The 27724-nt window shown below is 45.6% G+C and overlaps 1 protein-coding gene across 3 annotated transcripts in view; it reads left to right on the top strand.

Annotated features, from left to right (window-relative positions):
* Positions 1-1330: 1330 nt before the first annotated feature.
* The window catches only part of LOC141133701 (C-type lectin domain family 10 member A-like), a 40300-nt gene continuing 13906 nt past the window's right edge, over positions 1331-27724 (top strand). Inside the window, exons 1-6 of one of the 3 annotated variants that reach the window (XM_073623196.1) lie at positions 1338-1527; positions 8244-8411; positions 14751-14840; positions 16589-16699; positions 21787-21828; positions 26427-26471. In XM_073623196.1, coding sequence (XP_073479297.1) covers positions 8378-8411; positions 14751-14840; positions 16589-16699; positions 21787-21828; positions 26427-26471 — 322 coding nt within the window. In that variant the 5' untranslated portion in view covers positions 1338-1527; positions 8244-8377. Of the gene's footprint in view, positions 1528-8243; positions 8412-14750; positions 14841-16588; positions 16700-21786; positions 21829-26426; positions 26472-27724 lie in introns of all 3 variants that reach the window. The other 2 variants (XM_073623199.1, XM_073623197.1) reach the window with 2 other exon arrangements.

Genomic DNA, 27724 nt, shown 5'->3' with positions numbered 1-27724 from the left:
TTCGGCCACACTCGGCCGCACTCGGCGGATCAGATCGGTCCCCGCTCGTCAGCGGCCGGCGGCGCTCGGGGCTAACATTTAAACGGTGCCTTCTTGACACTCGGGGCTTTTCGGGGACCAATTCGGGGCTTCAGCCCCCCCCTAGCCACCCCCTCCCGACGCCCCTGCCGCGGACTCAATGTCCGTGGGGATACCCACGATCATCTCACGGTCAGGAAGAACGGGGAGATGCTGATGTAAACAAGCATTTCCCCGTTCTGCCTGGTGACAGTGTCACTGATCACAGATCCCTGTAATCGAGAGCGGTGATCAGTGTCGTGTCACACATAGCCCCTCCCCCCTACGGTTAGAAGTCAAGCACTTTTCTGCAGCAGAGAATGACATTTTCCGAACCGACTTTGGGGCCCCGTATCTCGGGCCACTTGGTGCTAGGAACCCCAGCTATGATATGTTGTAGTGCTAGTTCCACTGGGTTGGCACACCAAATTTGCGGTTTTGGGCCACTTGGTGCTAGGAACCCCAAATTTTGTGTGCAATCCCAGTGGAACTAGCACTACAACATATCCAAAGCTGGGGTTCCTAGCACCAATTGATCCCGAGATACGGGGCCCCAAAGTCGGTTCAGAAAATGTCATTCTTTGAACCAGAAAGGTGCTTGACTCGAGTATAAGCCGAGGGGGGCACTTTCAGCACAAACAAATGTGCTGAAAAACTCGGCTTATACTCGAGTATATACGGTACCCATCTTTTGTTTAAATAAACCCATTTTTTAAGGTACTTCACTATAAGTTCCATTTTTTACTTCTGGGTACGTGTCTATCTGGCTCAAACTCTTCACCAAGGAACCCTGGATCTGCTGACCTGACCTCCTACACACCATCTCAAAGACATCCATACCAAGCCTTAACTGACCCACCAGACTGAAAAGCTGGGGGTCATGTGGATCTGGTGAGTGGGGACACACACAAGGGGGTGTTGTGCACCTGAATCATTTCAAGCACCTTTCTTCTCTTTACTTTGGATTGGAGCACCTTTACTTACCTGTTTTGGACTTTGTGTTGATTTATTATATATATATATATATATATATATTTCTTCACATTTATTTATTATGTTTGCGAGCTCTATAATTATATATTTTTTTTTTTTACAAAATTGTGCTTAGGCATTAAGATTTATTTTACCCTTAGGGGTGAAGGGGTTAAAAATGAATGAAATAAAGTTCTTGGGTTGTGGAGCTCAGATGCGGAGTAGTTCCCACTTTAAATATCCTGTCCACGAGCGGGCACACATTTCTGTGTGGTAATGATATACAGAATATTACAGAACTCCACACACTTCCTCTTTTTTTTGTTGTAGCATTTTGAGTTCCTAAAACTAAAACACAGACTGGAGTAACATCTACTTACAAGAAAATTATAAATAAAACAACAAACAGATGTTGAAGAAGCAGAACATTCAGGGCACGGAATCGGGTTTGTCCGCCGCGTGCGATGAGGGGAACCGAACATCTGAAGATGGAGCCAGGTACGTGGTAGATGTGATCATTGATGAATATTGATGGAGGTGGGAATCCTGACAACATAATATTTAATATCCTTAACCACTTGCCCCCCCCCCGGCCGAAAAATTGAGAACCTGCTCTCAATCTTTTGCTGGCTGGAGTTCCGCCAGCAAAAGTCCAATGGAGCATACACACGGTCGGAATTTCTGAGCAAAAGCTCACCTCCGACTTTTGCTGGCGGAATTTCCGATCGTGTGTACGGGGCATAAGGATTGTGAAAGAAAAGTCATTGTTGCAGGACAATATTCACAAAAAGAAAGCCTTGTTCGTCCTTAAAAAAAAAAAAGAATATATGTTGTTATCTTAAGTAATGACACAGTTATCGCTGAATAAACAGGCAGAAATTTGAAAATTGATTCTCTGGTCCGTAAGGGGTGACAAGGTGTGAGAGCCGAAGTGGTTAAACATTTTTCTGATTGGCTATCGCAGTGATCAGTCACTGTGAAGCCCGCCCCCTGTGTTTTCTGTGAATTAACGAGAAAGATACATTGTATCTCTCTCTTTCCTTGCAGAGAAAGAAAAAAAAAATGCATGTAGCAAAAATAAATAAATGAATACCTGGATTAAAGCGGAGTTCCACCCGTTTTTTAGTTTATTAACCGCTTCCCGACTGCCTCACGCAGATATACTGCGGCAGAAGGGCGCGTACAGGCAGAATAACGTACCTGTACGTTGACCTTTAAGAGTTGGCTTGCCGGCGCGCGCTCCTGCCGGGAGCAGCGTGATCGCGAGTCCCGCGGACTCAATGTCCGGGGGGGATACCCGTGATCGTCTCACGGAGAGGACGAACATGGAGATGCTGATGTAAACAAGCATTTCCCCGTTCTGCCTAATGACACTGATCACAGCTCCCTGTAATCGGGAGCGGTGATCAGTGTCGTGTCACACATAGCCCCTCCCCCCCACGGTTAGAATCACTCCCTAGGACACACTGAACCCCTACAGCGCCACCTAGTGGTTAACCCCTTCACTGCCAGTGTCATTTACACAGTAATCAATGCATTTTTAATTGCACTGATCGCTGTATAAATGTGAATGGTCCCAAAATAGCACCAAAAGTGTCTGATGTGTCCGCCATGGTGTCGAAGTCCCGATAAAAATCGCTGATCGCCGCCATTACTAATAAAAAAAAATGAATAATAAAAATGCCATAAAACTATCCCCTATTTTGTAGACGCTAAAACTTTTGCGCAAACCAATCAATAAACGCTTATTGCGTTTTTTTTTTTACCAAAAATATGTAGAAGAATACGTATCGGCCTAAACTGAGGAAAAAAAATGTTTTTTTATATATTTTTTGGGGATATTTATTATAGCAAAAAGTAAAAAATAATGCGTTTTTTTCAAAATTGTCGCTCTTTTTTGTTTATAGCGCAAAAAATAAAAACCCGCAGAGGTGATCAAATACCAGCAAAAGAAAGCTCTATTTGTGGAAAAAAAGGACGTCAATTTTGTTTGGGAGCCACGTCGCACAGCCGCGCAATTGTCAGCTAAAGCGACGCAGTGCCGAATCGCAAAAAGTGCTCCGGTCTTTGGCCAGCCAAATGGTCCGGGGCTGAAGTGGTTAAAAGTCAGCGGCTACAAAAAGCGTAGCTGCTGACTTTTAATAAACCGACACTCACCTGTCCCACGGTCCAGCGATTCGGGCCCCACTGGGCCCCCCGCTCCTCTCCCCCACCTCTCCTCAGCGCCCTCATATCTACTGTGGGCACCCGGCCGTGACAGCTTACGGCTTCGCGCCTGGCGAGGGGATGCCCCCCTCCCGCCGCCTCCCGCTGCTCTTACCGGGCCTCCCGTTTCATCGGAAGACCCGATGACCACTCGGCCACCTCCGGCGGTTTGGGGACGGGCTGGAACGAAGCTGTTAGTGGCTTCATTCCAGCCTCCTAATCGTAAACACGGAAGCGACGTCATGTTGTCACTTCCCGTTTACTCGGCTGCCGAAGGCGCTGGTTTTAAAAAAATATACAGTACTCAGAATCGCCGTTTTCGGCGATCTGAATACTTTGAAGTGCAAAGAAGGGATTGGAGGTCTTTTAGACCCCCCATCCCTCCATAAAGAGGACCTGTCACCACCTATTACTGTCACAAGGGATGTTTACATTCCTTGTCACAGCAATACAAGTCATCAAAAATTTTTTTTTTTTTTTCAAAACACAATTTATAAATTTAAAAATAAATAAAATAAATAATTAAAAAAAAAATTGAAAGCGCCCCCGTCCCCGCGAGCTCGCGCAGCAAAGAAAACGCATACGCAAGTCGCGCCCGCATATGTAAACGGTGTTCAAATCACACATGTGAGGTATCGCCGCGATCGTCAGAGCGAGAGCAATAATTCTAGACCTCCTCTGTAGCTCAAACCTGGTAACCGTAAAAAAAAATAAAAGCGTCGCCTATGGAGATTTTTAGGTACCGTAGTTTGTCACCATTCCACGAGTGCGTGCAATTATAAAGGGTGACATGTTTGGTATCTATTTACTCGGCGTAACATCATCTTTCACATTATACAAAAAAATTGGGGTAACTTTACTGTTTGTTTTTTTTTTTTTTAAATAAAATTTCCCAAAAAGTTGCGTTTAAAACGCCGCTGGACAAATACCGTGAGACATAAAATATTGCAACAATCGTCATTTTATTCTCTGGATTCTCTGCTAAAAAATATATATAATGTTTGGGGGCTCTAACTAATTTCCTTGCAAAAAATACGGATTTTAACTTGTAAACACCAAATTTCAAAAATAGGCTTAGTCATGAAAGGGTTCGGGTTTGATCTGGGTCAGTGCCAGGTTTAGTGTTTGGATCAAGATCAGGGTCAAAGTTTTTTTGTTGTTTTTTTTAATATGTACTATGCCGCGTACACACGAGCGGACTTTTCGACGGACTGAACTCCGAAGGACTTTTCGACGGACTGAACTCCGAAGGACTTTTCGACGGAGTTCCAATGCAACGGACTTGCCTACATACGATCACACAAAAGTAGGACGGATTCGTACGTGATGACGTACACCGGACTAAAATAAGGAAGTTGATAGCCAGTAGCCAATAGCTGCCCTAGCGTGGGTTTTCGTCCGTCGGACTAGCATACAGACGAACGGATTTTTCAATAGGACTCGAGTCCTTCATAAAGATTTGAAACATGTTCTATTTCTAAAGTCCGTCTGATTTTTCGACAGCAAAGGTCCAATGAAGCCCGCACACGATCGAATTGTCTGCCGGATTTGTTCCGTCGGACCTTTGCTGTCGAAAAGTCCGGTCGTGTGTACATGGTATTAGGGTCAGTGTCAGTGCTTCTGGGCTGTACTACGGGTACAAACAACAACTGACATCCACATGTGTGGTGTTGTTGCGATCGTTAGGAGCAGGAGAATTTTTTTTGGGCTGTTCTTTAGCGGAAAGTTGTGTTGGTTGCAAGAAACATACAGCTGACTTTAAGGCTGGGTTCACACCTATACAGCGATTCTGGTGCGAATCAGGTCTGAATATTTGCCTGAATTTGCACCTGAAACGGAACCAAAGACGCACAGGATCCTTTTACAATGCAGACTGCGGCCGCCACGGAGCCGTGTGAAACGGTTCCACTGAGAAAAAAACCCACATCTAATTTGCATCAGTGTGAACCTAACTTGAAAAAAATATATATTTTTTTTTACTATTTTTTTGGCCAGTTTTTCTTTGATCATAAAATTATAATAATTAAAAAAAAAATCAGTAGATATCTATAACCATTTACCACCAAATAAAATCCCAATTTGTCCTGAAAAAAAAAAAAAAAAAAAAACGCGGTATAATGCACCCGGATGAACAAAGTAGTTGTGATGATATGTACAATTTTACTAACACAGTTCAAAGTTGCAAAATTGTGCTGTTTCCGGGAATTCTGACGTCAGTTCCGGTCGTTTGGAACGCACGCTACAAACGACGGTTTCATACGATCTGCTCCATGCTCAATGCTTGTTTTAATCCAATTTTTTGTAAGTACTGTATATACTCGAGTATAAGTCGACCCGAATATAAGCCGAGGCACCTTATTTTACCACAAAAAACTGGGAAAACTTATTGACTCGAGTATAAGCCTAGGGGGAGAAATGCGCAGCTACTGTAAGTGGAAAAGAGGGTCAACAATGCCCATTTGCAGCCTCACTGTGCCCATTTGCAGCCTCACTGTGCCCAATTGCAGCCATAGGTCCCCTGAACTTCAAACTCAGTAGTTAAGGGTTCCTAGATGCCCCCTAGCTGCAGCCAAAATTTGGGGTCTCTGGACCCAAAGGGTCCCGAAATGACATTGCTGCAGATGGACACAGTTGACCGACTTTGGGGCCCCGTATCTCTGGGCCACTTGGTGCTAGGAACCCCAAACCCAGTGGAACTAGCACTACAACATATCCAAAGCTGGATAAACTTTGGATTGGAGCACCTTGAGTTACCTGTTTTGGACTTTGTGTTGGTTTATTATATACTGTATTTATCGGCGTATAACACGCACTTTTTTCCCCTTAAAATCAGGGGAAAATCGTGGGTGCGTGTTATACGCCGATCCCCCACCGATTGTGAGCCTTTTGGCGGCTCTCATCGGCTTTTGGCCGCTCTCGGCAGCTTTCGGTCATTCTCGGCGGCTCTCGGCCGCTTTCGGCCATTCTCGGCGGCTCTCGGCCGCTTTCGCAAGCCAAAAGCGGCCGAGAGACGCCGAGAATGGCCGAAAGCGGCCGAGAGCCACCGAGAGCCGCCGAGGATGGCCGGGAGCGCCCGAGAACGGCGGCGCCATTTTTAAAAGCCATTGCAAATGACACAGGGCAAGGCAGATGGACACTGACAAGGCTGCAATGAGGGACACGGCTGCAATCAGGGACAAGGTACAGATGGACACTGACAAGGCTGCAATGGGGGACAAGGCTGCAATGGGGGACAAGGCTGCAATGGGGGACAAGGCTGCAATGGGGGACAAGGCTGCATGGGGGACAATGCTACAGATGGACACTGACAAGGCTGCAATGGGGTCAAGGCTGCAATGGGGGACAAGGCTGCAATGGGGGACAATGCTACAGATGGACACTGACAAGGCTGCAATGGGGACAAGGCTGCAATGGGGGACAAGGCTGCATGGGGGACAATGCTACAGATGGACACTGACAAGGATGCAATGGGGACAAGGCTGCAATGGGGGACAAGACTGCAATGGGGGACAAGACTGCAATGGGGGACAAGGCTGCAATGGGGGACAAGGCTGCAATGGGGGACAAGGCTGCAATGGGGGACAAGACTGCAATGGGGGACAAGGCTGCAATGGGGGACAAGGCTGCATGGGGGACAATGCTACAGATGGACACTGACAAGGCTGCAATGGGGGACAATGCTACAGATGGACACTGACAAGGCTGCAGATGGACACTGACAAGGCTGCAATGGGGACAAGGCTGCAATGGGGACAAGGCTGCAATGGGGGACAAGGCTGCAATGGGGGACAATGCTACAGATGGACAATGACAAGGCTGCAATGGGGTCAAGGCTGCAATGGGGGACAAGGCTGCAATGGGGGACAATGCTACAGATGGACACTGACAAGGCTGCAATGGGGACAAGGCTGCAATGGGGGACAAGGCTGCATGGGGGACAATGCTACAGATGGACACTGACAAGGCTGCAATGGGGACAAGGCTGCAATGGGGGACAAGGCTGCAATGGGGGACAAGGCTGCATGGGGGACAATGCTACAGATGGACACTGACAAGGCTGCAATGGGGACAAGGCTGCAATGGGGGACAAGGCTGCATGGGGGACAATGCTACAGATGGACACTGACAAGGATGCAATGGGGACAAGACTGCAATGGGGGACAAGGCTGCAATGGGGGACAAGGCTGCAATGGGGGACAAGGCTGCAATGGGGGACAAGGCTGCAATGGGAGACAAGGCTGCAATGGGGGACAAGGCTGCAATGGGAGACAAGGCTGCAATGGGGGACAAGACTGCAATGGGGGACAAGGCTGCAATGGGGGACAAGGCTGCATGGGGGACAATGCTACAGATGGACACTGACAAGGCTGCAGATGGACACTGACAAGGCTGCAATGGGGACAAGGCTGCAATGGGGGACAATGCTACAGATGGACACTGACAAGGCTGCAGATGGACACTGACAAGGCTGCAATGGGGACAAGGCTGCAATGGGGACAAGGCTGCAATGGGGGACAAGGCTGCAATGGGGGACAAGGCTGCAATGGGGGACAATGCTACAGATGGACAATGACAAGGCTGCAATGGGGACAAGGCTGCAATGGGGGACAAGGCTGCAATCAGGGACCAGGTACAGATGGACACTGACATGGCTGCATTGATGGGCATTTAAATGTAAGTTTTTTTCCTTAAAAATCCCTCCTAAAGTTGGGGTGCGTGTTATACGCCGATAAATACGGGTATATTTCTTCACATGTATTTTTTATGTTTGCGAGCTCTATATTTGTATATATTTTTTTACAAAATTGTGCTTAGGCATTAAGATTTATTTTACCCTTAGGGGTGAAGGGGTTAAAAATGAAAGAAATAAAGTTCTTGGGTTGTGGAGCTCAGATGCGGAGTAGGTTCCACTTTAAATATCCTGTCCACGAGCGGGCACACATTTCTGTGTGGTAATGATATACAGAATATTACAGAACTCCACACACTTCCTCTTTTTTTTGTTGTAGCATTTTGAGTTCCTAAAACTAAAACACAGACTGGAGTAACATCTACTTACAAGAAAATTCTAAATAAAACAACAAACAGATTTTGAAGAAGCAGAACATTCAGGGCACGGAATCGGGTTTGTCCGCGGCGTGCGATGAGGGGAACCGAACATCTGAAGATGGAGCCAGGTAGGTCATAGATGTGATCATTGATGAATATTGAGGGAGGTGGGAATCCTGACAAAATAATATTTAATATCCTTAACCACTTGCCCCCCCCAGAAGATTTACCCCCCTTCATGACCAGATTTTTTTTTTTAAATACAGCACCGCGCTACTTTAACTGACAAATGCGTAGCCATGCAATGCTGTACACAAACTAAATTTATATCATTTTTTTTCCGCAAATAGAGCTTTCTTTTGGTGCTATTTGATCACCTCTGTGGTTTTTATTTTTTGCGCAATTAAGAAAAAAAGGCTGATAATTTAGCAAAAAAAAAAACAATATTTTTTCGTTTCTGCTATAAAACACATCCAATAAAAACATAAAAAAAAAATTTAGGCCAATATGTATACTGCTACATATTTTTGATTAAAAAAAAAATCACAATAACTGTATATTGATTAGGTATATATATACTAGAATTTTTTATTATTAAAAAAAAATTTAATACTAGTAATGGCAGCGATCAGCAGCTTTTAGCGGGACTGTGATATTGCGGAGGGCAGTCTGACAACAGCTGCCACTTTTAACACTTTGTGGGAACCAATGACACCAATACAGTGATCAGTGCTAAAAATATGCCCTGTCACTGTACACTGTCACTGTGCACTGTCACTGTACTAATGACACTGGCTGGGAAGGGTGTTAAACGTCAGGGGTGATCAAAGAGTTAACTGTGTGCCAGCGAATGGTTAAAGCGCGTGTAAACAATGAGCTCCTCTTATTTGCTGCCTTTGGTCTGTTAAATATATCAATGGAAGTGTTATCTGTTCAATAACTGTAAAAAAACAAATTAGCTTTAGATCCTGCCAAAATAATCTTCTGAGCTGATAACTTCCTATGCTAAGTGCCTGAGATACAATATTATCAAGTTTCAGTGCCTTGAAAAAGTATTCATACCCCTTGAAATTTTCCACATTTTGTCATGTTACAACCAAAAACATAAATGTATTTTATTGGGATTTTATGTGATAGACCAACACAAAGTGGCACATAATTGTGAAGAGGGAGGAAAATGATAAATGGTTTTCAATTTTTTTTTTTTTACAAATAAATATGTGAAAAGTGTGGGGGGCATTTGTATTCAGCCCCCCCCCCCGGAGTCAATACTTTGTAGAACCCCCTTTCTCTGCAATTACAGCTGCAAGTCTTTTTGGGGATGCACGCAGCCTGGCAGGCCAGGATAGGGGGAGCGCTCCTCTCTCCTGAACCCTACCAGGCCACATGCCCTCAACACCCCACCTGAAAACACCTTGTCCCCAGGTGACGTCATGGGTGGCTCCGCCCCTTACCTATTTAAGAACTGTCAGACGGAGGAGCAGGCAGGCAACGGTTAGCCTTCATTGTGGCGTGTTTTTTTTTGTTCTGGGTCCGTCGGCGTGGTGGGCATCATGATTTGACAATGAATCTACATCGAGGGACACTTTATTTTTTTTTTAGTAAAGGACTTGTCATAAACTGGCTCCCGTTTTGTTTTTTACACTACACTGTTTTTTTTTGAGGGGGGGGGTTGAATGGGTAGGGGTACCCCTAATCATTCAAGTGGGGGGGGTGGGATCTGGTGGCCCCCATGTTAAAGGGGGCTTCCAGATGCCAATAAACCCCCCCGCCCGCAGACCCCCACAACCACAGCCCAGGGTTGTGGGTAAGAGGCCCTTGTCCCCATTAACAAGGTGCTTTGGGGTGGGTGGGAGGACAGAGCCACAGCGATCACATGATAACAACAGTGGGCTTGTGCAGTGATCTGTCATTGGGTATGGGGGGGGGTTGAATGGGTAGGGGTACCCCTACTCATTCAAGTGGGGGGGTGGGATCTGGGGACCCCCATGTTAAAGGGGGCTTCCAGATGCCAATAAACCCCCCCTGCCCGCAGACCCCCACAACCACAGCCCAGGGTTGTGGGTAAGAGGCCCTTGTCCCCATTAACAAGGTGCTTTGGGGTGGGTGGGAGGACAGAGCCACAGCGATCACATGATAACAACAGTGGGCTTGCGCAGTGATCTGTCATTGGGTATGTCCCATTGACACAACAGGTGACTGATCACGCTGGAGCGTGGCCCATGGCGATATCCTAGGAGGACATCATATGACGTCCTCCCAGGATAATGCTGCTCCCACTCGGCCATCATATTACAATAGGCCGGGCGGAAAGTTGTTAAATAATGAAAAAATAAATTATGAAAAAAATTGCAGAAAAAATAATAGGTAAGAGAAGAAGGATAAGATAAGCTAATATAAAATCTAAATACCAATCTGCCTAATGTAGCTCATCATCCTTTTACTAAGAATTTCTTTATGTGGTAAACTGATAGAAATAACTTTACAACTCAACATGAATAAATTACTGAAAGGTCATCAATATTTTTCTATTATGAGATTGGATCTTATGAATCATGTTCTCACACGCCGATCGTCTTGTCTATATTTCATGGTCACCTCATTTCAGGCACTTCCTCTTTTGCTTCCTTCGTATTTTCTATCTTCCTATTTCAACAGATATTTTAGTTCCTTCTAGACTTTCAGAAAACGGATCAGCACATCCTTCACGATTTCCAAGATAACACCAGCTGTTGGTGACGTGCTTTGTGATAATAAATTGAATTCTTATCATCTCTGTAATTCTAATAAATACTGTTCATAAAAAAAATAAATAAATAAATAAACATATTACCTGTAAAATCCATTTTTTTGGGGGGGTACATCACGGGACTCAGAGGACGGCAGCGCTATTATTCCTTACTCACAGGGTTATGCGCCATCTACAGGTGATCGGACACTGGGAAAAAGGCAGGAAGTCCTCTCCTATATAAAAACCCTCCCATCCAGAAAGTTCTTCAATTTTGTAGTATATTTTATACAATGTCCATGCGGCCTCCAATATGTAGGCTGCACTATTCGTATACTACAAACGTGATTAAAAGAACAAATTGCAAATATACATGAGGGCTTCCCTAATCACATCTTGTCTAAGCATTATGCTTTATGTCATAATAGAAATCCCAGTGGGACATCCTTCGTGGTGATTGACAAATTGAAACTCAGTTGATGCATTTGTTAAGGTCATACAAACCTTTTGGTCTCAATATCAAGTGGGATGTGAATGCTTTTATAAACAATAGTTAAATTCTCCTCCTAAGGTTTTTATTCACATAATTCATTATTTGTAATTATATGAATTTGAATGTCTTTTGATATTATTGAATTTATATGTTTTTTAATATAATTTTTTTTTAAAGAGGAAGTAAACTCTGTTTTTTTTTTTCCTCTTTCCCCCTTCCCTGCAAAGTAAAGGCATAATGTGCTAGTATGCAATGAGTACTAGCTTATTATGTGACACTTACCTGCAAACAAAGCCCGCGTCGTCCCAGCTGCAGGCCGCATCCATCTTTGCCCATCTTCCTTCTGGAGCCGCGGTCAAGGCACTGACTTCTGAAGTAACGGCACGGGTGGCCATTTCTTCAGAGCGCATGCTTAGGAGATATTTACAGTACCTATAGGTAAGCCTAATTCTAGCTAAATCAATGTGTAGAGCTGTCAATCATAGCCTTATTTAAATAAAGTGCATATAGTCCAGCTATTATATAAAAAAAAAGCGGGGGGGGCATAATAGTCCAAAAATCCCAACTAGACATCCAATGAACTTGAAGGGGTGTTGATCCAATATTTAATCAGTGAAGACACCCAGTGCTCCCCACAGGATAGATAGGGCAAATATATCTGCTTACCAGATATTAAGACCTCCCAAGATCTATATGCCCATCAGTGAGCATTCACCCCTCACTACGGGTATAACCACATCAGCTGTTCAGCCTACTTGGTTGGGTTCCACAGGTGTATCCCCCACAGCTATCAACAATCAAGGGAACTCCAGAGTCCGGTCACACAGTGTGCCAGATCCTCTGCTCTCACAGCAGCCGGCGATCGCTTACATGCCAGTAGTGGACTCCTCCTCGTAGTCCTCACATCCAGTGAAAAACTATGAGCTCTTCATTGAACTTGATGACATCAGAGAACCTGTGACTGCCCAAGTGTAGGGGAGATCTTCTATAGGCTTACCTATAGGCAGTGGCGTCGCTAGGGGGTGGCTTTTGCGGCTATAACCGCAAATCGGTTGCCCTTAGCCCCGAGTCTCTGCAGGGGTCCCCAAGGGAAGGGGAGGTTCTCTGGGGATCCTGATGTAAGTGGGGAGCTCTCTGGGGACCCTGATGCAAGGCGGAGGCTCTCTGGGGACCCTGATTTAAGGGGGAGGCTCTCTGGGGACCCTGATTTAAGGGGGAGGCTCTCTGGGGACCCTAATGTAAGGGGGGCTCGCTGGGAACCCTGATGTAAGTGGGGGGCTCTCTGGGGACCCTGATGCAAGGGGGAGGCTCTCTGGGGACTCTGATGTAAGGAGGAGACTCTCTGGGGACCCTGATGTGAGGGGGGCTCTCTGGGGACCCTTATGAAAGGGGGCTCTCTGGGGACCCTGATGTAAGTGGGGGGCTGTCTGGGGATATACACACACACACACACGTATATTATATACATGTGTATGCCCGCCCAAGCGTATGACTTTCTTTACTACGCTGCTATGGGCTCTAGCCCCAGATCTTTTGTAGACCTAGCAACGCCCCTGCCTATAAGTACAAAGTATAAAAGAACAACCTCTTTAATTACAATGTTATTTAAATATATACTTTTTAGATAGTAATGAACTTTTCTAAGCACAAGATGGCGCCATTATTCCGCGATTAACAGTGTGGGCAGACGGGGTCTTTTTGGCCTACGACAACTAAACATTAAAGTGGAGTTCCACCCTAAAGTGGAATTTCTGTTCATCTGATACCTCCCCCCCTCCGGTGCCTCAATTGGCACCTTTTGGGGGGGAGGGGGGACAGGATACCTGTCTTTGCCAGGTATCCTTTCCCACTTCTGGGAGTCGGGGCCGTGGTCCGTGACGTCACCGCAGTGCTCCCTTCCCCTCCCCCGGCCGCCGGGCCAATAGGAGAGAGGAGTGGAGCCTTACGTCTGCGCAGTGGGGTTTCTGGTGTGAAGCCGAAAGGCTACACTGCCGGGTTCCCTTACCTGGAAACATCAACTGCGGTGCCGACATGGAGGGACTCCAGGACAGGTAAGTGTCCTATTATTAAAAGCCAGCAGCTTCAGTATGTGTAGCTGCTGGCTTTTATTTTTTATTTTTGGCCGGAACACCGCTTTTTTATATCAGATTTAATGTATTTGTTTTTTATAATTTATATGTCCGAGTTCCCTTTTTGCTCCAAATTAAGTTGTTTTGTTTATTATTCAATGAGGACTGTCTTGACATTTCCAGTTCCGGTTTCATATGTAATGTTGATCGCTCTGTTCCCGGATACTTACGATCTTCCGGACCCTGGAGCACAATTCAGATGGAGGGCCGTCATATCCAGCCTCCATCCTATATAAAGTGCTGTGCGGACTGGTGACCACGCCCCTGATTATGTCCTTTCATGACAAAACGCGTTGGGTGGAGCCTGGACATCTGACATCGCCATGCATTGGGGATCGCAGCCATCTTGTTGGTTAGAAACACTCCTACTGTTTGGATTGACATGCTGCTTTTATCTTTATTGCTTGTGAGTATTCAGGTGTGCCTAAATAAATGTTGAATGGCCTTTAATGCGACACAATGAGGCATTTTTGTGTTCTGCTCCATGACCTTTGCATGGTTTGGTGCCCCTTTGGTGGAGTGTCCATTTCAGAAGATTTAAAGCTACCAGGAGGCCATTTTGGGTATTTTGATCGTAGTTGATGTTGAATTGAGTGCTGTTGACCACTTCTAATCTGGTGGTCCACAATTGAGGGTAAGAGGCCCTGAGTGCTGTGATGCCGGTGGAGGATATCTTTCATCACCCATTGTGGTAAAGTGCATTTTTTTTTAGGTGCTTCTTTCAACTCTAAATACCACTATTTAGACTGTGAAGGATTTGGGTTTATTATGTGAAAGCCCTGCATTTATATTTCCATGGTATGTATCACTGGTGAAACAACAAGGTGGATCGGTCAGCAACTTTACAAGTCTTCATTAATGAACTCCTGACATGTCACAACATACATCAATATTATCATATTTCACACAATTTTGGACCCCAGTCAGTGACTTTGCCTAGGCTGAGATGATGTCATCAGTCTGCTGCAGGCAGGAGCAAGCATTTGTCAACAAAGCCCAAAACTGAAAAGAATGTTGAGTGGGGGGTATACTTATTGCACCATTATATCGATCGCATTGCCTAAATATCCTCCCTGGAATCTAAAGTACTTATATGATGGTCTATGTTCATCTACAGGGCAATCTTCTCAGGAAAATACGTATGTCAATATAAGTGATCTTGATTTAAAGAGAAAGAAGGAGAAGAAGAATACAGAAAAAGCCAAAGGTAAGTTATTATAATGGGGGGGGGGTCCTCTTCGTTCATTATAGACAGCTGAGGACCTGAGTCTCCATTTATAGGACACATGTCTACTAATACTGCAATACTGGATCTATAAACCAGAGCAACCAATCAGATATCACCTCTTACTATGTCTGTATAAAAGCCAGCATCTCATTGGTTGCCCTGCTGCAGGATTAGTTTCACGCCTAAAAACAATGTATATTATAAAATTGGATGATATATATATATATATATATATATATATATATATATATATATACACACACTATATTGTCAAAAGTATTGTGACATCTGCCCTAACAGGCACATGAACTTTAATGGCATCCCAATCTTAGTCCGTAGGGTTTAATATTGACTTGGCCCACCCTTTGCAGCTATAACAGCTTCAACTCTTCTGGGAAGGCCGTCCACAAGGTTTAGGAGTGTGTCTATGGGAATGTTTGACCATTCTTCCAGAAGCACATTTGTGATGTCAGGCACTGATGTTGGATGAGAAGGCGCTCTAATTAATCCCAAAGGTGTTCTATCGGGTTAAGGTCAGGACTCTGTGCAGGCCAGTCAAGTTCCTCCACCCCAAACTCGCTCCTCCATGTCTTTATGGACCTTGCTTTGTGCACTGGTGCGCAGTCATGTTGGAACAGGAAGGAGCCATTCCCCAAACTGTTCCCACAAAGTTGAGAGCATGAAATTGTCCAAAATGTCTTGGTATACTGACGCCTTAAGCATTCCCTTCACTGGAACTAAGGGGCCAAGCCCAACCCCTGAAAAACAACCCCACACCATAATCTCCCTCCACCAAATGATTTGGACCAGTGCACAAAGCAAGGTCCATAAAGACATGGATGAGCGAGTTTGAGGTGGAGGAACTTGAGTCCTGATCTCAACCCGATAGAACACCTTTGGGAAGAATTAGAGCGACTGCGAGCCAGGCCTTCTAGTTCACATCAGGCCAGTCAAGTTCCTCAACCCCCAACTCTCTCATCCATGTCTTTATGGACCTTGCTTTGTGCACTTGTCCAAATCATTTGGTGGAGGGGTGATTATGGTGTAGGGGGTTGTTTTTCAGGGGTTGGGTTTGGCCCCTTAGTTCCAGTGAAGGGAACTCTTAAGGCGTCAGCATACCAAGACATTGTGGACAATTCCATGCTCCCAACTTTGTGGGAACAGTTTGAGGATGGCCTCTTCCTGTTCCAACATGACTGCACACCAGTGCACAAAGCAAGGTCCATAAAGACTTGGATGAGCGAGTTTGGGGTGGAGGAACTTGACGGGCCTGCACACAGTCCTGGCCTCAAAATGTCTTGGTATGCTGATGCCTTGAGAGTTTCCTTTCACTGGATCTAAAGGGCCAAGCCCAACCCCTGAAACAAAAATGTAATCCCCCCTCCGACAAATGATTTGGACCAGTGCAAGGTCCATAAAGACATGGCTGAGCGCGTTTGGGGTGGAGGAACTTGACTGGCCTGCACAGAGTCCTGACCTCTTTGTAAAGGCAGGTGTCCCAATACTTTTGACAATATTGTGTATATACAGTCATAGTGGAAGATCCATAATTCAGCAGATTATCACATCAATGTCATGTTCGCCCAATATAAGAGGTTTGTATGGTGAGGTGGAGCACACAGATGTTTCGGGATGATATAAAATGTCTTTACATGAGATAAGAATTCTGGAGGGTTATTATACTGGCTGATACACCCAGGATTATTCACTATCCTCTCTGTCTGTAGAGATTCCGACTGCCAGGAGTACAAATCACCTGGTGATACTGATCCTGGGGGTCCTCTTATTATTGGCCTTCCTTGCTTTGGTCATCTTCATAAGCTTCCTCTTCATTTACCGTGAGTATCTTTATTGTAATTATCATTTATGTTCTATTTGTTATTGCATAAAAAAATAAGAAATGACACAAGCTGTATGTAGGGCTTACAGCGAAGGAGGCGTGTTTTCTCAGGCCCCGTGTTTCCAGAGCCCACGACTCTCCAAGCTGCCCCACGCTCCCTGATACACCCAGGCTGAAGAGGGGATATTTATTGCAACAGCATGCAGTGCATCCGGAAAGTATTCACAGGGCTCCATATTTTCCACATTTTGTTATGTTACAGCAAAATGGATTATTTTCCTCAAAATTCTAGAAACAATCCCCTATAATGACAAATGAAAGAAGCTTGTTTGAAATCTTTGCAAATTTATTAAAAATAAAAATATCCCATGTACATAAGTATTCACAGCCTTTGTCATGACACTCAAAATGAAACTCAGGTGCCTCCTGATTCCTCTGATCATCCTTGAGATGTTTCTACAACTTGATTGGAGTCCACCTGTGGTGAATTCAGTTGGTTGGACATGGTTTGGAAAGGCACACACCTGTCTATATAAGGTCCCACAGTTAAGAGTGCATGTCAGAGCACAAACCAAGCCATGAAGTCCATGGAATTGTCTGTAGACCTCCAAGACAGGATTGTATGGAGGCACAGATCTGGGGAAGGGTACAGAAAAATGTCTGCAGAATTGAAGGTCCCAATAACCACAGTGACCTCTATCATCTGTAAATGGAAGAAGTTTGGAACCACCAGGACTCTTCCTAGAGCGGGCCACCCGGCCAAACTGAGTGATTGAGGGAAAAGGACCTTAGTCAGGGAGGTGACCAAGAACCTGATGGTTACTCTGACAGAGCTCCAGCGTTTCTCTGTGGAGTGAGGAGAACCTTCCAGAAGAACAATCATCTCTGTAGCACTCCACCAATCAGGCCTGTATGGTAGAGTGGCCAGACTGAAGCCGCTCCTCAGTAAAGGGCACATGACAGCCCACCTGGAGTTTGCCAAAAGGCACCCGAAGGACTCTCAGACCATGAGAAACAAAATTCTCTGGTCTTATTGAATTCCTTTGGCCTGAATGGCAAGCGTTTGGAGGAAACCAGGCAACACTCATCACCTGGCCAATACCATCCCTACAGTGAAACATGGTGGTGGCAGCATCATGCTGTGGGGATGTTTTTCAGCGACTAGTCAGGATTGAGGGAAAGATGAATGCAGCAATGTACAGAGACATCCTTGATGAAAACCTGATTCAGAGTGCTCTGGACCTCAGACTGGGGCAAAGGTTCATTTTCCAACAAGACAACGACCCCAAGCACACAGCCAAAATAACAGTTGCTATGGGACAACTCTGAGCGAGTTTGGGGTGGGGGAACTTGACTGGCTTGCACCTCAACCCCACAGAACACCTTTGGGATGATTTGGAGCGAAGACTGTGAGCCAGGCCTTCTCACCCAACATGAGTGTCTGACCTCACAAATCCGCTTCTGTAAGAATGGTCAAACATTCCCATAGACACACTCCTAAACCTTGTGGACGGCCTTCCCAGAAGAGTTGAAGCTGTTATAGCTGCAAAGGGTGGGCCAACTCAATATTGAACCCTACAGACTTATGCCCCGTACACACGGTCGGATTTTACGATGGAAAATGTCCGATCGGAGCGTGTTGTCGGAAATTCCGACCGTGTGTGGGCTCCATCACACATTTTCCATCGGATTTTCCGACACACAAAGTTTGAGAGCAGGATATAAAATTTTCCGACAACAAAATCCGTTGTTGGAAATTCCGACGGACAAAGTGCCACGCATGCTCAGAATAAATAAAGAGACGAAAGCTATTGGCCACTGCCCCGTTTATAGTCCCGACGTACGTGTTTTACGCCACCGCGTTCAGAACGATCGGATTTTCCGACAACTTTGTGTGACCGTGTGTATGCAAGACAAGTTTGAGCCAACATCCGTCGGAAAAAATCCTAGGATTTTGTTGTCGGAATGTTCAAACAAAGTCCGACCGTGTGTACGCCCTATAAGACTGGGATGCCATTAAATTTCCTGTGTGTGTAAAGGCAGGTGTCCCAATACTTTTGACAATGTAGTGTATGTGTGAAGTGTATTCGCAAAATCTGTCCTCTGCTTCACCTACTACTGACCTCTGAACTCTGCATGAGTTACTAGCAACCTCTTATCTCTGCCTTACCTACTGCTGACCCATGCCCTCCACCCTGCTGACCTCCTTAACACTGCCAAGCTGACCTCCCATCCTCTACCCCCCCTGGCATTTTTTTACTGCACCCCCCCCCCCCCCATCAGACAGGCTAGATCCAGCCCTGGGGGGGGGGGTAACCAAATTCACAGCCTGTGAAACTCACAGCAGACCAGAGCAATCACAAGCAGCTCTACTGATTACAGGAGAGCTAAGGACTACATTTACCTAATTAGTCTGTTCCTCTCTAAACATTTCCCTGTGTGTAGCTTGACATACAGTTAAACCCTCCTATTCTGCAATAAGCCAGACTGAGTGCCATTCTAGTTTCTGCAAAAACAGTAAATTTAACACTGGCTCCATCTTGTGGTTTAATTTGATATTGCAGGCAAACAACTTACCGTATTTATCGGCGTATAACACGCACTTTTTTCCCCTTAAAATCAGGGGAAAGTCGTGGGTGCGTGTTATACGCCGATCCCCGCTATCGCTATGTGAATGTCGGCGATCGCCGCCGACATTTACATAGCGAGTAGTTTCAAATATGGCGCCGCAGACTTCGGAAGGACTCGGCGGTGCTGAACGAGCGCCGCCGAAATCACAGAGCCTGAGATACACATAGTCGGGTGTATTCGGCTCTTTCCGGCGCCGCTCACTGTCACGCCCAGTCCCGCCATTGGACCTGTGTTATGTCCATCATAGGGCGGGACTGGGCGGGACTGTGAGCGGCGCCGGAAAGAGCCGAGAACCCTCGGCTATGTGTATCTCGGCGGCGTTCGTTCACTTCCGCCGGCGCCGAGTCTCTCCGAACTCCGCGGCGCCATATTTAAAACTACTTCTATGTGTATGGCGGCGGCGGCAGCAGCAGGAGGCATGGACACTAGGCTGCACTGGGGACAAGGCTGCAGGGACAAGGCTGCACTGGGGACAAGGCTGCATTGATAAGGCTGCACTGGGGACAAGGCTGCAGGGACAAGGCTGCACTGGGGACAAGGCTGCATTGATAAGGCTGCACTGGGGACAAGGCTGCAGGGACAAGGCTGCACTGGGGACAAGGCTGCAGGGACAAGGCTGCACTGGGGACAAGGCTGCATTAATAAGGCTGCACTGGGGACAAGGCTGCATTAATAAGGCTGCACTGGGGACAAGGCTGCAGGGACAAGGCTGCACTGGGGACAAGGCTGCATTAATAAGGCTGCACTGGGGACAAGGCTGCATTAATAAGGCTGCACTGGGGACAAGGCTGCATTAATAAGGCTGCACTGGGGACAAGGCTGCATTGACAAGGCTGCACTGGGGACAAGGCTGCACTGACAAGGCTGCACTGGGGACAAGGCTGCACTGACAAGGCTGCACTGGGGCAAAGCTGCAATGACACTGAAAAGGCTGCAGATGAACACTGATGAGGCTGCATTGATGGGCATTTTAATGTAAGTTTCTTTTCCTTAAACTTCCCTCCTAAAAGTTTTTTACCTTAAAATTCTCTCCTAAACTTGGGGTGCGTGTTATACGCCGGCGCGTGTTATACGCCGATAAATACGGTAATTTACCACTTAAGGACCAAGCCTCCTTTTAAGATCTGTTGTTTACAAGTCAAAACCTGTTTTTTTTTTTGCTAGAAAATTACTTAGAACCCCCAAACAATATATATATGTATATATATATATATATATATATATATATATATATATATATATATATATATATATATATATATATATATTTTTTCAGACAACCTAGAGAATAAAATGGCGGTCGTTGCAATACTTTATGTCACACGGTATTTGCGCAGCTGTCTTACAAACGCAATTCTTTTGTAAAAATATACACCTTTTTGAATTAAAAAATAAGAACACAGTAAAGTTAGCCTCATTTTTTTTTTATAGTGTGGAAGATAATGTTACGCCGAGTAAATTGATACCCAACATGTCACGCTTCAAAATTGCGCCCACCTGTGGAATGGCGGCCAACTTTGACCCTTAAAAATCTCCATAGGTGAAGTTTAAAAATTTACCAGTTTTGATTTACAGAGGAGATCTAGTGCTAGAATTATTGCTCCCACTCTATCAATTGTGCCGATACCTCCACATGGTTTGAAAACCGCTTACATATGCGGGCGTGACTTACGTATGCCTTCGCTTCGGCACGAGAGCACGGCTGGACGGGGCGCTTTACATTTTTTTTTTATTGTTATTTTTTAAATTTATTTTTGTTTTTTTTACAAAATGTAAAAAAAAAAAAAATCTTTGGATCACTTTATTCCTATTACAAGTAATGTAAACATCCCTTGTAATAGAAAAAAAGCATGACAGGTCCTCTTTAATGTGAGATCTGGGGTCAAAAACACCTCAGATCACACATTCACACTAAAATGCAAAAAAAAAAAAAAATTAAATTAAATGACTTTTTTTTTACCAAAAAAAAAAAATTCCCCTTTACGACCATTGGACGTCACTTCCGTCATCCAATGTTATGGTGCCGGGTGGGGGCCATCATTCCCTCACTTGGCTCTATGCCTGTCAGGGGAAGGGACGCAATTGTCTCCGCTACAACCGGCGGCTCCGGTAAGCAACGGAGACGACCACAGCGTGGCAGGAGGGGGGGCGGGCTCCTCTCCCACCGCCGATAAAAGTGATCTTTTATCTTCAAGCGGACCACCCGCCATTTCAGAAAATACCGGGGTTATGGCAGCTATCTGGTGCCATATCCCTGGTATTCTACATCAAAGTACCGACGTACAGCTACGGTATCCTGCTGGAGGCAGAACACTAACCTAGTACTTATCTAGTAAGGTGGTACATGCATGCTAATCATCAATTTTCTGATTAAAGAAATTACATAACTTTATACCTGTAGCCTGGGAAGGTCTCGGAGTTCTCTTATTCTGATATTCTGTGTTTTCTCCCCAGATAAGAGTCTCTCCAGGACACAGTCACATCTGGAGGATAAAGGTAGGTGGTGGTTAATAGGCCAGTATACAGCTACTTCTGCAAATGACTTCTTATGCAGGCCGTGCATGCAATGATTTATAGCAGAAAATCCAAATTAAATCTGAACTCCGGCCTCCCCTCCAGTCTTGCACAGGTGTACCGGCTCCTCTCCCGTACTGAAACGGCTTCCTCTGATTTCACTGGACACTGTGAGCTTTTCACAACGTGCATTAGAAGCTGCAGCAAGTCAGATAGAGCCCCGCCCTCATTTCCAGGACATCCCAGAATCATCTAGCCCAGTGTTTCTCAACCTACTAGTGCCAAATTTCCGAAGTTGTGGGGACCCCTAACAGTAAAATTATTTTCGTAGCGTGGGTTGTCGGCACCCAAGGCAAGACAAGTAATTTGCGCCCCTAACCCATGGACATTTAGCGCTCCCTGAGTCCCTCGTACTGTATTAAAACCCTTTATGGTACATTTTAGAATGTATCACTCTTTCTCTTTGTTCTCCTTTCTTTCCCTTTTATCTCTCTCTATCCTAATTTCTTGTTTTTTTCCCCATCCCTCTCTCTAGCTGTCTTTCTTGTTTTCTCTTCCTCTTCCTCTCCCTTTTTCTTTGTTCCTCCCCCTCTTTTCCTTTCCCTTACATGTATTCTCTATTTTTATTCCTTCTCTTACTCCTTGGTGGGGGGTGGGGGGAATGGCATGAGTGGCAGTGCTGGGGGGAGTTCTGATCAGCCAACTTAGGAGCTCTTGAGCAAGGTCCTCTGAGAACTGTAGTGGGGACTTTTAATGGCAACTGTAATCACAGGTAGTGTTACTCACTGTGTCTCCAACTTTGTGGTGTCTTGTAGCAGTGACACCTATGTCGAAATCAGGAGATAGGGTCTCCTCCAGCCCCTCCCACTTCACATTCCTCACCAGTCAGCTGACCGCTAGTCTCTGCCCCCCCAGCCATGCCGTGAACTGAATGGGTGGCTGCGAAGAGGCTGAGTGGACGGCCACAGGCTCCAGGAACAGCCCAACCGGGCAGTCACAGGCTCCAGGGACAGCCCTGCTGGGCGACCGCAAAAAAGGCTGGGAGAGCGGTGCAGTCTTCAGGAACAGCCCAGGATTCGGTGACCCCTGGAAAATCAACATTTGACCCCCCGAGGGGGTCCCGACCCCCAGGTTGAGAACCACTGATCTAGCCCCTTTCCTTCCCAGCCTGACTGTCCCTGACCTTCCCCCATCATTCATTGGCTTGTACCATTCTTTGTTCAAGGCAGTGTTCTTAGGGAAAATTGTGAGTGAGTCCACTCCCTTGGCTGAGAAGCAACCCCAACCATGAATGGTCTTAGGATGCTTTACTGTTGGCATAACACAGGACTGATGGTAGTGCTCACCTTTTCTTCTCCAGACAAAGCTTTTTCCAGATGCCCCAATCAGAATGGGGATTCATCAGAGAAAATGACTTTCCCCCAGGGACGTGCAGTCAGGGAGGCAGTTGAGGCAGAGCCAGGGGTCCACCGGGGTCACCAAATCCTGGGATGTTCCTGAAGCCCGTACCGCTCTCCCAGCCTAAACATGAAAAAAAAAAACAAAAAAAAACAAAAAATGATCAAGCTTCTTGATTCAGAATTAGCTGAAGTCCTACCCCACCACTGGTCAAAATGTAGGGCTTCTACGACCTATGGTTCCGGAGATACGGGCTCCTTGCTCAGCCTGTCAGAATCTACGTACAGAGCGGCCAGTTAAAATACAAGCTGGCACACTCTGTTTGCAGCAGACTGAGAGGATGAGCTCACAGTGTCTCTCCTCACTTCTGGTCAGAGGCACTGAGATTCACTGACAGCTTGGAGCCTTGGACCAATGGTAAAGCACCATTGGCCCAAGCTTTCTAATAAAAATGCTGCAGTGGAGGCACGCCTCTCACTGCAGTGTCATAGAAGGGGGCGTGTCTAAAAGACAAATGCTCCCTTCCAGCCCAGCCCTCTTAACTAGAAGGAAAAAACATGTGTTTATGTGTATACGATTTACCCACAATCCCATGTTTTTCTCACACAGTTAAGAGCGAGAAGGTACAAAAAGCTGAAAAGGTACAAGCTAAATCATATATTATTATGCTATGTATTATAAGATAATAATTTATTATTTCTCTATTTACTGTGAAATTACTGGTTGAAAGTTATAACTTCAAACTTCAGTAATTTGTCCGTTACGCCACCTGCTCGAGCACAGATTTTGAAAATATAATAAATTACCTTAAAAACAATATATAATAATTATTTGTATAATAATACTTATGGTCATTAACCCCTTGCCACCCAGGCCAATTCTAACACTTCTCTCCTACAGGTTTTTTTTTTTGCTAGAAAATTACTCAGAACCCCCAAACTTTATATACATTGTTTTAGCAGACACCCTAGGGAATAAAATGTTGGTCATTGCAACTTTTTATGTCACACGGTATTTGCGCAGCAGTTTTTCAAACATGTTTTTTGTTTGGAAAGAAACTGTTTCATGAATAAAAAAAAAAAAAAAAACACTAAAGATTTTTTTGTATAATGTGAAAGATGATGTTAGATACCTAACTTGTCACGCTTTAAAATTGCAAACACTCGTGGAATGGCGCTAAACTGCAGTACTTAAAAATCTCCATAGGCGACACAATTTACATTTTTTTACAGGTTACATGTTTAGAGTTACAGAGGAGGTCTAGTAATAGAATTATCGTTCTCGCTCTAACGATCGCGGCGTATGTAACCTGTGTGTATCTGGTTCTCATACTAACCAGTGCCTCACCAGCCACTCACCTCACCTTACCTCCCTGATTTCCAACAGTCCTCAGCAGTCCTATCCCTGTACTATGCGCAATATCAGTCTGTCCCTGATGTTTTTTCCTGGAGAGAAGTGGCCTCTTTGCTGCCCTTCTTGACACCAGGCCACCGTCCAAAAGTCTTCTCCTTAATGTGTGCGCCGATGCACTCACACCTGCCTGCTGCCATTCCTGAGCAAGCTCTGCACCGGTGGTGCCCCGATCCCTCAGCCGAATCAACTGTAGGAGACGGTCCTGGTGCTTTCTGGACTTTCTTAGGCACCCTGAAGCCTTCTGCACAAATGCAGTTGAAAAGGGAGTCCCGGAGTAAAGGAATAAAAAGAATGGGTGGAAGGGACGGCATGACATAGGCGGACAGCAGGACAGGCAGGGGTAGTTTAGGAATGTTGCCCTTTTAAGAAAAAGGGGTTGTTAAGAGCTGGGAGGGGTCCTGGGGAAGTTTAGTTGGAAGGAGGAAGTAGTGACGTCAGTTGGGAGCGAAGAGGTGAGAAGCTTCCCACCCACCCTCCCGATATTTTGGTCAGTATTACAGTGAGGCTGTCATAACAGCCAGGCAGTGGTGGGTCTTTGGAGGAAGAGAAGAAGGCTGGTATATAGCATGGTTAGGACCCATCTGTGGTATGGGGTTCTCCGGTTAACGAGGGGTTTAACCAGGAAGGGGGGAAAAATGTAGGTCACTGCGGATGTGGAGTACCGTCTCCGAGACGGTGTCTTGCGACTGGAGGCCTAAGTTTTTAAAGAAGTTTCTCCCAGTGACCAAGTTGTGTGTCGTTGCCCTCAAAGACCACCAGGGTAAAGAGAAGTTTTGGTGGATGGTTATTATAAATGTTATTTATTTAGGTTACGTTAATTGTTAAATGAAAGGCCGTAAGGCCACGTACACACGGGCAGACTTTTCGACCGGCCTTGTCCGACAGACATTCCAGCGGACTTTCGACGGACTTTTGACGGACTTCCGACTGACTTTTTAACGAACGGACTTGCCTTCGCACGACCACACCAAAGTCCAACGGATTCGTATGTGATGACGTACACCAGACTAAAATAAGGAAGTAGATAGCCAGTAGCCAATAGCTGCCCTAGCGTCGGTTTTTGTCCGTCGGACTAGCACACAGACGAGCGGATTTCTGGGTCCGGCGGAGTTACGACGTAAAGATTTGAAGCATGTTTCAAATCTAAAGTCCGTCAGATTTCTGACTGGAAAAGTTCGCTGAAGGTCCGGTGAAGCCCACACACGATCGGATTGTTCGCCGGATTTGGTCCGTCGGCGTTCGTCGGACAAGTCTGGTCGAAAAGTGCAACCGTGTGTACGCTGCATTTCACTCCAAATCCTTGTCACGTCATTTTTCGGGTAATTGGGGGGATTTGGAGGTTATGATATAATAGGTTGGGAAAAACTGGAGGTATCTGTCCTTCAAATGTCATGTTTTTGATGGGATTAGGTTTATTTTCATGGCGAAGAGGGACTTTGCAGTTAATTGCAATTGACCTGACCAATCTTCATAACATTCGGGAGGATATGCAAACTGCCATCATAAAACCTGAGGCAGCAGACTTTGTAAAAATGTTTATTTGTGTCATTCTCAAAGGTTTTGTCCACGGCTGTACATTATGTGTTGCTGGCGAGGTGACTGAGCATGGAAAAAAGGAATGTATCTTCCTGTGACATGGCCATTGGGATTGTCTTGTAATGCTAGGGAGGAGGAGAAGGAGCCTGCCATGTGGATGACAATTCATGTTATTTACTATAAAATTTATATTCCTCTTCAAAGATAACAATGTATTTGTTTTTTCTTTGCAGTATCTAACCTTTCTTTACAACTAGCATCTTATAAGAAGGAAAGAAGTAAGTCAATCATATGTGTATATATTGACAGTGATTTGTAATATAGGGGACTCTACCCAAATCACATGAAAGTACTGTGACAGAACCACTTGGGAACCCCGACTAGGTGCCTCCTTCCTCCTACCCTCCAAACCGTTCCGAGCAGATCGAGAGCTAATACCAGCCATTTTTTACCCCAAACATCGTACACAGACAAGATGTGAGGTAAAATCCAAAGGAATCACTGTTTATTGAACAGAAATACAGGCTTTTTATACACTTTTTATAAAAGTAGGTCAGTCACCAGATGAACAATAAAATCTAATGTTTACCCCAGACATCACACAATGGTTTATGTAACGAGGTAGAGCTGACTTATGGCTCCTCCAAGCTGACTCCTCCAAGAGTTAGTCAAATTAGCCAACATATACTATAAATCAGGGCTCAAAATTTCAAGTCCTGGTCTACTAGCAATGCCTTAAGCGTTACTCGCCACCAGTTGCCCCACCCAACCCCTACCCTGTCCGCCCCCTAATTCCGCACCTAAACACCCTCATAAATTATCTCATTAAATGACACTTAAATGTTTCATGCAGAATTAAGGTACAAAAATAAATATGAACAATAACTTTATCAGTGCAGCCTCACCAGTGCCCATCACTGCAGCCTCACCAGTGCCCATCTATGCAGCCTCACCTGTGCCCATCAATACAGCATGACCTGTGCCCATCTATGCAGCATCACCTGTGCCCATCAATGCAGTTTGACCTGTGCACATCTATGCAGCATGACCTGTGCCCATCAATGCAGTTTGACCTGTGCACATCTATGCAGCATGACCTGTGCCCATCTATGCAGCCTCACCTGTGCTCATCAATGCAGCATGACCTGTGCTTATCACTACACCGTGACCTGTGCCCATCTATGCAGTGTAACCTGTGCACATCAATGCAGCATGACCTATGCTCATCAATGCAGCGTGACCTGTGCCCATCAATGCAGCGTGACCAGTGCCCATCAATGCCGAGTGACCAGTGCCTATCAGGGCAGCGTGACCAGTGCCCACCAATGCAGCCTCACCTGTGCCCGTTATTGTAGTGTGACCAGTGCCCACCAATGCAGCCTCACCTGTGCCCATCATTGCAGTGTGACCAGTACCCACCAATGCAGCCACAACTGTGCCCATCATTGCAATGTGACGTGTGCCCATCATTGCAGCATGACCAGTGCTCACCAATGCAGCTTCACCTGTGCCCATCATTGCAGTGTGACCA

Source organism: Aquarana catesbeiana, linkage group LG03 (assembly GCF_042186555.1).
Source record: "Aquarana catesbeiana isolate 2022-GZ linkage group LG03, ASM4218655v1, whole genome shotgun sequence".
Lineage (NCBI taxonomy): Eukaryota > Metazoa > Chordata > Amphibia > Anura > Ranidae > Aquarana > Aquarana catesbeiana.
The sequence above is the reverse complement of the archived record's forward strand: the minus strand, read 5'-3'. Positions and strand labels throughout refer to the sequence as shown.